The sequence below is a fragment of the Telmatherina bonti genome (assembly GCF_933228915.1).
Source record: "Telmatherina bonti genome assembly, chromosome: 7".
Lineage (NCBI taxonomy): Eukaryota > Metazoa > Chordata > Actinopteri > Atheriniformes > Telmatherinidae > Telmatherina > Telmatherina bonti.
In genome coordinates, this window is record NC_136625.1 from 33,481,916 (window position 1) to 33,492,612 (window position 10,697).

General features: G+C 40.9%; 1 protein-coding gene across 1 annotated transcript; it reads right to left on the bottom strand.

Annotated features, from left to right (window-relative positions):
• Window positions 1-1,065: 1,065 nt before the first annotated feature.
• Window positions 1,066-9,249, bottom strand: LOC306758551 (V-type proton ATPase subunit d 1-like; the record flags this gene model as incomplete). The annotated part of the gene is made up of 8 exons (XM_079243878.1): window positions 1,066-1,239; window positions 2,312-2,389; window positions 2,499-2,675; window positions 2,769-2,846; window positions 5,853-5,932; window positions 6,396-6,574; window positions 6,822-6,993; window positions 9,120-9,249. The coding sequence occupies 8 exons, from the start codon at window positions 9,247-9,249 to the stop codon at window positions 1,066-1,068; spliced, it is 1,068 nt and encodes a 355-aa protein (XP_079100004.1).
• Window positions 9,250-10,697: the final 1,448 nt, after the last annotated feature.

Sequence of the window (10,697 nt, forward strand, 5' to 3'; positions counted from 1 at the left end):
GCATGTTATCTCTCAAATACTCTCGTGTTTACTTCATTAGATCTTTGCTGGTAGTGATTTATCTTTCAATAATAATCACAACACAGGTCATGCTTTGAGCTGCTCAGGTTGGAAAAACAGTCTGATGGTAAATGTGGGATCTAAAGTAACTGGTTCTTGCTAGCCGCTGCTGGAACATGAACCTCAAAAGTTCTTCCTTTTCGTCCTTGAAGGACATGATTAATGAATTATGTTCTTGATTAAAAACCTTAAAATAGTCCCACACTCTACAGACTTATATCTATATTTCTTAACTAGCATGCTAACAAACATACTAACTTGGTTAGCATGTTATCTGTCAAATACTCTCATGTTTACTTCATTAGATCTTTGCTGATAGTGATTCACCTTTCAATAATAATCACAACACAAGTCATGCTTTGAGCTGCTCAGGTTGGAGAAACACTCTGATGGTAAATGTGAGATGTACAGTAACTGATTCTTGCTAGCCGCTGCTGGAACATGAACCTCAAAAATTCTTCCAATTGGAGACTTGTGTCCTCAAGGTTGTGATTTGTTTGACGACGGCAGGTGACTCCATATCAGTTCGCACACAAAGCTTGCTCCATAGTTTTAGCTGTACCCTTGCTGGAAAAATACAGCAGACCAGGATGGAGGTTAGGATTAGGAAGCTGGATAAGGTAGTGAGTGAGCTTCGGCTATGAACTGAACTGAATAACATAATTTAAAACCCGGGGAGTCCTAATACCAAGGTTGTGATGTGCTGTTTTTTAAGCTACTCAAGACACCAAAATATATGCAATCAAGCAGAAACTAACTGGTTTGGTTTTCCCTTTTAATTGGAACAGCAAAGACATTTTTAACACAGACACTACAGACAGTAGTTTATTTACAAGGCATGCTTTTTGTATTTCCTGTTTGTGGTGCAAACAGTGAATTCTCATAAGCTACAGTTACCATACTGGGTTTATAAAGAGATCAACAAATATTTTTGTACAGTTTATTAAATAAAACACTCATGTAATCTGTGTATCTTAAATCTGTGTGCTTCTGTTTATTGCTTGGTTAATGTGTTCCCTGCAAGATGGGAATGTAGTTGTGTATCTTGGACTTCTGCCTCTGAGTGACACACTCGGCTATCCAGACGATGTTGCGGCCCTCCTGCTCCTTCAGCTTGAAGTACGAGTAAAATACTCCGAAGTTGAACTGCTGCAGGAAGGTGAGCAGGTTCAGCTTCACCTTGAAAAACAAGAAAACTGAAAGCTAAGGCTTCATCCACACTGAGACATAATCAGCTTTTAAAGTTTTCTGCAAACAAACAAACAAAAAAAACATTTAAAGAAATGTGGTCATCCACACAAAACCAAGGAAAATGCATTAGCATATGTCAGGCCTGTAAGTAGTCACGTTACGCTGTATGAACATAAATGTGGGCGGTGTGAACAAACAAAAAATGGAAAATGGTTGAGTGGAGTTCAGACATTTGTGTGGACTGACAATGAGGGAGATCTTCTGCAGCACAAATACATTATAACACTGTAATCGTCCGTTGTAGCTCTTCGCAAGGTCTGCAGACAACAGCAAATGTGATGGTGATGGAAATAACAGTGATAATATATACATGGTCAACTGTAACATGTGGTTTAAAATGTGTTTTTTTTTTCAGCCTCAAGATGATGCAGGGCAATCCCAGGAATGTACATAATATCACTGTGTCCTCTAATTCAAACCAAGAGTTTTATGGTTTTAAAGTTGCTACTTTAAACACAGCACAGCTTCTACTTCTTTTTTCCTTTTGCTGGTTTCAGTTCATCTGTACATCACAATTCTGCTCCCTGAGTTTCCGGTGGTCCTGCTCCAATTGCTCCATGTGGACACGCATCCGTAAGCTCTCTGGAAACAGACTAAATTGTGCATGTAAAGTGGGCCAGTGACTAAGGGAAGGTTCCACAATGTACATATTCTATATGAACATGGGAATGAAGCAGTGGCATTTCAGATTTATCCATTTTGGCACCCAGTTTAAGAAAATCAGCATTTTCAAACTCAGAAAAGGCTGGTTTTATGTGGACGAAACATCCAAACCATAAAATACTTCAGCAGTTTTACCTAAACTCATGTCTGTGTTAGATACATCCAAAACATAAATAATCCAGCTACAGCTAACTTTTGATGACTGCTCACATGTTTGAATAAGTCTTGCTCAAACTTTAATGTGTTTTTTTTTTTTTTTTAATCAAAAAAAGTTAGCTGGAGATTATTTATAAGACAAACCAGTGTTATGGATAGAAATCAAAGATAGAAATCTGACCTCTTGTTCAAGAAATCTGTCTTCAAGAGTCTTAAATTCTGATCCTGGCTCTGGGTCATCAAATATTAATTTATAGTCCTGCAGGGAGGTTCAGGTAAAAGTCAAACACAAGTTACAAGGACATGATGTGCAATAACAACACAGCAGCAGCACTCATTCGTGTACTCAGAGATTAGCTCAGACTCACCGGGTAACTGTCGGCCACGGCTTTGACCTGTTCATGGTCCTCTGCCTTGGTCAGGAGTTGCAGACCTTCAGGGAACAGCTTCCCACATGATGGATACAAGACGCTCCTCTCTGCACTGCTGAGATCAGTCCCAAAGGAGTTTACTGTGATGATGAAGGCCCGCCTGTCCGCCTCAAACTGCAGAACGCATATACAAAGGATTTCAGGCTAAAATCTGCTGCTACATGTAAAAACTGCACCAAGTGCAACATGAGGAAATTGCCAGAGTACCTCCAGGATGGGACACATCGTATCCTTCGTAGCGCCACCCAGATTCTTGCAAAAAGAGTGAAAGGACTCTAAATATGCCTTTGAGAAAAAGAAAAACATGAAGACAGAATCATATGAGACAGATTGTGGGCCACTTGCAATAAAAGCAGGTGCTGAAAGGGTTCGTGTAAAGACTAAAGATGATGGAAACAACAAGGACAGGCTCTTTCAATTCTAAGTTGTACGCATCAAGACATAAAAAAAAAAAAATCAGGTCCTTTCTAGGCTTTAAAGTTGAATAAATACAAATTAAAAAGTAATTTATTCATTTTCTGTCCGCTTTGTTGCAGTCTGGCTACGTCACACACAACCTGACTCAGCTCGCTTAGAACCTGGGCTGAGGTACACGGGTACAAAAGCCTAGTGGAAAACCCTACAAACCGAGAAGAAGCGAGTTAAGTTGAGACAAGACTAATGAAAAAGGGCCATAATTCTTGCTGTTAACTGACTAAAATTTGCTGTTGTGTTACACTCTGTCTTCTTGCAGCGGAATATCAGATACCTGTCAATCAAAAGACCCCAAAATATGACAATTTTTTTTAAGATTAAATTACTTCTAAATGGAGGAGTTAAAAAATATTCAGTCCCCACAGTAGTCATGAAGGTAATCCTGACCTATTAAACCTAAAATCTGTTTTGTACCAGGCTGTAAACATGTTTATTTCTGCTGCTTCTTTTTAACATGGGAGTCTATGGGGATTTGCTCCTTTTTGGAGCTCCTAGTGGATGAAGGAGGAACTGCAATATTTATCACTTCTGCATAGGCTTCACTACTTTGGTCAGGTCTATCCAAAGGACATGCCTCTTCTTGTAACTATGCTGACACATTAATTTTAGAGAGAACAGTCTTTTTCCTGCAACCCCTTCCATCTTTGGGTTATCTTTCTACTTCTACAGTTGTGTAAAAGTAAAAACAGACCTAATATGCATGTCCCCATGGGCTTAAAGAATCCCTCACCTGGGAGGCATCTTAACTAAATGCCCGAGCCACCTCATCTGGCTCTTGTCCATGTGGAGGAGCAGCAGCTCTACTCTGAGCTCCTCCCAGATGTGAGGATATGTAAATTGAGAGCTTTGGCTTTTGGCTCTGCCTCAACGCAGAGTCCTCATCCCTGCTGATGGATCATTTGTCAATATCCTGCCCTGTTCTTCCCTTTATTGTGAACAAAATCCCAACATACTTGAAATCCTCTACTTGGGTCAGGACCTCATTCCTGAACCCGATAATTATCCCAACCATTTGTCAGTCGACTACAAATCGCTCCAGTAAGAGTTGGGTATCACGGCCTGATGAAGCGAACGGAACCGCAAAAAGCAGAGACCCAATCCTGATTCAACCAAACTGAACTTTCTCAACACCTCAGATATAACAAGAAATTCTACTCATTAAAGGGGTGCTATGATGGTATTTTAAGTTTTCTGAGCTTTCTACAGTGTTACAGTGTTGGATCCTCATCAGACATGTGAACGGCACTGTTTTTTATCACCTAAACGCATGTTTGAGTTTGAGTTTGAGTTCCAGCACTCTCTCCGTTCGGTTTCCATGGCGATGAAAAACGCGTCGTTATAGAGAGTTTTTTCTACTTGGAAATCCTTGTGACGTCCCGGGGGATAAGGTTCGGTGATTGGTTACCTTCTACTGGTTAACAAGGGCATGTACAAATACATCAGGCGGGTGGAAAACGTGGGATAAAGTTATTTCCAACGATGGCTGGTGAGTTTACCAAAGAGAGACATCCTGCTGCATTCGTTGCTGTGGGTTGCTGTTTTCCACTTCGTTTCCAGGCTCTGATTCAGGTTCCAACATGTAGGGCTATATGCTATGTGTTGACATTGTATTTTGTTTTTTTTTATTGAGTTCATATTAGCCTAATCCTTCTGTTTATGAGATGTTACAATGACGGCGAAAGCAGTTCCGATGTAGTGTGGTGGCGGGAGGCGGGGCTTAATGCGGAAGAGTCTCAATCCACTCGTTTTGCCCACAGGCTGATCTGACAGCCTACGGAGAGGGTCGGTCTGAAGTAAATAAAGCCATTTGTGACAATAACTCAATCAATCCCAGCCCTTCTGGGCTCAGAAATAAAAATAAATTAGCCTGAAATGCACAAAATAGTTCCACTTTAAAGTTTGGAACAGAATGGTGACAAATGGGACAGAATGGTGACAACTGGCAGCTTTGGAGGAGTCCAGCTTTCATCAGGAACAAGTCGGACTTTCTGCTGGTGATGCGGAACAAGTTCTGGCATCAGCCGTACCGGAGAGCTAACTTTTTATAATCACATTCCTTACTGTGGGATGATGAACTGCAAACAGCTGGAAGTAACCTTCTGAACGCTTCCTAAATGTCGTGTTAGACCAGGGGTGTCAAACTCTAGTCCTGGATGGCCAGGTAAGTTTTGTTGTTTCCCTCTCACAGCTGATTCAAATCAAATGGATCCAGCAGGTTCTTCTCAACCTATTTATGAATGTCAGTCAGGTGTGTTGGAGCATGGAGACAACAAAAACCTGCAGAATATTGGCCCTCGAGGACTGGAGTTTGACACCTGTGTGTTAGACTGATATATTAGCATGCTGAGGCCTGTAGAGATGTAGAACTTGGCTTTTCAGTTTCTCTGAGCATTATACAGTCTGAACTGGGATTGAACTTGCTGGGATGTCATTTTTTAGGAAGATAATAAGCTGTCATAGACCAAAACAGTTGCTTCTCTATGGTCATTGTTGATGTTTCTTCTCATAGCATCATGCTAACACAGACAAAATGCCTGCTTCCATAGAGAAGCTCACACTGATGACGATCAATTACCTTTGATCAGCTGTTATAGTTCTTCTTGATTTCTATGGAAGCTATTTTTGGTCAGGTTTTCCTCCTTATTGTTAAATACATTAAACAGTTTAATACTGTATATCACTTTAATATTATTTTCACTTGGGAATATACATATATATTAAAATTATGTCTAAGTAGAATCTTATATATACACACTCAGCTAGCTGTGGAACACAGCGCACACGGACATTTTCCTGTCTCTGATAATGAATCATCACCTTATACAGTTTGTTCCTCAGGATCTCAGCTTCCATCTCATCCAGGTTGGATTCAGATACGGCGTCCTGAAAAAACTGAGCTGCAACACAAAAACAAAGGCATGAAAAGTCACAGTTCTACACTGTGAGACATCACTCAGAGGTCTGGTGTGTTGCTGCCAGCAAATTCAAAGTTCATGTTTTCCATGAAAAGAAAAAATGTCTCAGTTTCATCATCTGATATTTTCTTTGCTGTATTGAGAATAAAATATGGGTTGATGACATGTAGAAATCAGAGTATACTGCCTTTATTTGTCTTTTAAATAGTGTCCCACCTTTTTGAGGGAATTTGGGCTGCAGCTGTAGCCATAGATTATATAGCGATAAAGAGCAGCCTCTAAAAACAACAACAGGTCATACTGAATCTTCAGTTTAATTCAGTCCCATGGGTTTCTTTCAATCAATCTGTTTACTGTGGGCAGGTGAAAGCCGACACTCTCATGACGCTTTCACAGAAACTGCATTAACAGAATGAGTCACATATGAGTATCATGAGGTGATCACCGAGTGGTGTGTCCGCCAGGATGGCTGTGTAGAGTTCAGTCGAAGTTCGAGCGATGCCCACCGCTGCCATTTGGTCAAAAGCACCCAGTGGGTGACACCGTGGGAGCAGCTCTGCCACATCTCTACGTTTCTGGGCACCGCTGATCAGCATCACCACATTGTCGATCATGTAGCCGTAACTATGGTAACAAAGGACAAAATAAATGTCAATGCTAGTAAAGTTTCTTTTTTTAGTTATCTGCCTTCAATTATATATATACTATACTTCAGAAAAAATCTCTGGTCTTTGCTAAGATCTTGAACTAAACTTGTTCCTTATGAGTGATGCAGAGAAGACATTGAGTTGATAAAGAGCTGTTTTCTTTACGTGAACATCTGTTCATCGTCTGATGCCTCTAATAAAGCATATCGAGGGTTGTAGCATACGTTATGTAATCGAGGAAAGTGGAGAGCGGTGGCAGGGCGTTGGAGCGCAGGCAGCTGAATTCAGCAACCAGATTCTCCCTCAGCTTGCTGTCCACCAGAGACACCGTCAGCCCATCTTCAGGTGAGGTCAGCAGTTTGCCGTAGTCTGTGCTCTGAAAGTGCAGCTTCAAGTCTGACAGGGTGAAAGGAAACAGGTTGCTGTTGTCAGGATGATTTAACCTCTTCTTGGCTTGAGCCCCTTGTTCAGGCAGCATGAGGTACGTGCAGTACAGAAGATATTTGTACAAACCAGGAGGCTGCAATCCTGCATGGGCGAGACTCAAAAGACTCTGCTAAGCATTGGCATCCAAACCAAACACAATTCAAAGCCCAAGTAATTATATAGGAATGTAAGAAAATCACTGGAGCTTCTGCTAATTTCACCACATTAGAGGGTTGTCATATGAAAGCAGAGACTCGTAAAAGAAGCCAAAGAAAAGAGAAAAAAGAGAAAGAAATCAAATAATCATAAATCAAAGTCTTACTTTCACCATTTCAGAGCACACAATTTCAGTCAACCTCAGAAACAAAACCTCTGCTAATGTGTCTCCTAAGGCTTTGTCACCCATGAAGGTCCTGCTAGTTGCCATGGAGATGAAAGAGGTTTACTTCTTTCTGGATCTCATGGTGTTTCTAAGATAAATGTGGGATCTATCTCTGGATTCTTCTGAGGTGTCCATCATCAACATCAGCTGTTGGCTTCCTGAGATGTTTAGCTGTGTAAAACCTCTGTTCAACACCTAGAAAACTGCTCAGCTACACTTGTTTAGCTTCTACGTTTGCACAGCTCCTCATCAGACATGACTTTAATCATTCCTAGATGAACTGGGATGCTGTCCTCTGGTTTCCACTACCAGTAAAAGAGGACAACCGTTTTCTGCTGAACTCACCAGCTTGTCCATGTGGTGCCCATAAGGGCTTAAACTGGGCTGCAGATAAGGGTCCCAGATGAAAATCCAATTAGAAACAACTCAGAATTGATATGGTCAAACACAGGCGAGGCCACTGTGGACAAACCAACGTAGGACCCTTATCTGCAGTCATAGACTGTATATAAAAAGATGGGCGGAGCCTCCGTGACGTCACCTGTAGGTTTCTGAAGAGCTGAATTGAAGCTCGGTGGGCGGTTCCTACCATCGCCATCTTGGCAGGGGCATGTGTGTCGTCTTGCCCGTAAAATACATATATGGGCAAAGAGGTGGAGCTGAGAGGGGGGCTGTGAGCGTCATGGTGGATGATTGACATCGAGCGAACTCCAAGCCTTCTGTAGCTAAAAGCTAACCAAGCTAACCTGGAGATAACAGCAGCTAACCAGCTAACGGAGGTAAGCGGGCTAAAGCTAAGTCACGTTGTTAACCGGCTAAAAACCGCGGTTGTTCTACGTTCTTCTGACTTGAAGCGGGAGATCGGGTACCTGTCAATCAAAATGATACACCCCTAAATATGCCGAACTTCGAGATTGAATTACTTTTAAACGGGCGAGTTAGAAAAAACCCCCAACAGTTGTCATGAAGGTAAACCTGACCTATTAAACCGAAAACAGATTTTTGAACCAGGCTGTAAACATTTCTGCTGTGAAGTTGGCCTTTTTAACATGGGAGTCTATGGGGATTCGCTCTGTTTTGCAGCCCCTAGTGGATGAAGGGGGAACTGCAGTTTTATGCACCTCGGCATGGGCTTTACTTTTAACCGCCGGAGGTTACCGCTTTTCTGTAATCCCAATTTACCTCTTATGGGCCCCATATGGACATGCTGACTCGAGTTTTCAGGCGAATTTATTCTGACACAGTAACACATATCTTGGTTCTGACACTTAAGTAGTAATCTTACATGCCTCAGCTTTCTGTAGAGACTGATACTACACATACCCCTGCAGTTTTTGAGACAAACTTCTTTGACTTTTAGGTTTGTCATTGCAGGAAGGAGGCAGAAAAAAGAAAAGGTTCAATTACAAACAACGAAACAAGGCTGTTGATGAACTGATCTCAACGCAGAAACTTTGACTTCGTCTTCACTGAGCTGAACTCAATTTCTCAAACACAGGAAGAAATTCTGGGAAAGAAAACTCCACCAATCTCCTTGATAAATGAGTTCCAGGTGAAGAAACTGGATAAATAAAGTGATTCCTGTCAGCACTCCACCGCAGCTACTTCTAAAACCGTCACACACACTTGTGCTTAGGAACTTCAAAAAGCATGCTAAAGCTGCGTGTAATCCGCTGGCGAGGCTCAGAAAAAGCAAATAAAGCTCAATTCTTACCCTCAAGGGTGTCACATTGGGCCAGGTTGTGATAGTCGGCCTGAGTCAGGATGCCAGCCTTCATTCCACGAACCAGACCCTCCAGGTAGCCGTGATCCACGTTAAAACTGAGCTCCTGACACACAGCCATGATGCCAAATGACTTATCTGGTTGGGATTATTAAACTTTATTTTTGCTTCTGCTTTATTCCCCTGCTGACTAACATCCATGCAGTTATTTTGCTTTCCTCTTTTCACACTCAGACATTCCACAGCTTACTTCCTGTTTCAAGCAAATTCAGGTTATTTATTTGCATTTTATGCTTTATACTAAACTGTTTGGATGAAAACATCTTGCAGAGTTCCTGAAGTCCGTTCTCGGCGTGCACGTCTTTTTATTTTTGCGTGCATGTGGGTGAATCAGACAGCAGCAGAAAATCAGGTGATTTATGGAGGAAGCAGACAATATGTTTGCTATTTCTCACATTCCCTGCAGACAGATTTAAGTCACATATAATCACCAACTCCTTCTCTTCTGCTCCTCCCTTCATGCCAAACTCTTTTCTTATCCTTCTGTTTCTCCATCAGCGATTCGCCTTACATAACAAGACACAGAACATGTGTTCACTGTATAGATTACAACCTCATGCATCCAGGACTGGACTGCTTTCCCGATCCGTCTGGAGATCCCTGCACGTTCACAGCTATAGAAGACGTGATTTTCTTTGCATAATGGGAAAGCCAGCAGGTGCTGTTACATGACATTAGATGTGCCTATATGTGCTGAGAAGCACATATAAGCAGACAGAGCAGTGAACATTCCCTGGATGAAGTTAATGGGAACCTGCTTTCTTTCAGGACTCACACAGACTTACATTATGTCTATGCATGTCTCTCAGAAGCACATGACCCCTGAAAAGTTGCATTTACTTAGTTTCTCCCTCAAGGTATCGCCTTTTTTCCTCTTGCTACTTGGTTTCTATCAGGGAGAATTTCCTAAATATATTCTTTCTTTGCTTATTATTCAAACCAGGGAAGCGAAATTCCCAAAACACGAATTAAAAACACCCTTTTTATTACTAAAAGAAAAAAAACTGTACATTGTAATGTAGGGCTGTGATGATGTGCTTTTGTCCCAGTTCGATTCAATTCCGATTTTTTTTAGGGTGCTAATTCGATTAAATTGCAATTCTCACAATCCTTCGATAATGCTGATTTTTGCAGATTAAAAGTAAACAAAAAGAAAAATGTAAAAAACTTTTTTTGCTCGTAATCTTTCTTGATTCAAATTAGGAAAAAACATCACAGTAGCCAGACCATCATTCAGCTGATATCAAGCCCAAGAAGACAAGTAAAAATATCAATAAAAACAATCAACATGACATGAATTGATTATTTTTATTTATTTGAAGAGAAAAATAATTTTTTGTTTAAAAAAAAAAATAAAAAAAATAAAAAAAAGATTTTAAAATTGTGAAGCAAAAAATACTGATATTTGGTTTTTCGATTTGATTTTCCCAACCCCTATTGTCACAATACAATTTCAAAGCAAGTTTAGGATATTTTCACTCGAAATAAACACAATTCTATTTTGGGATT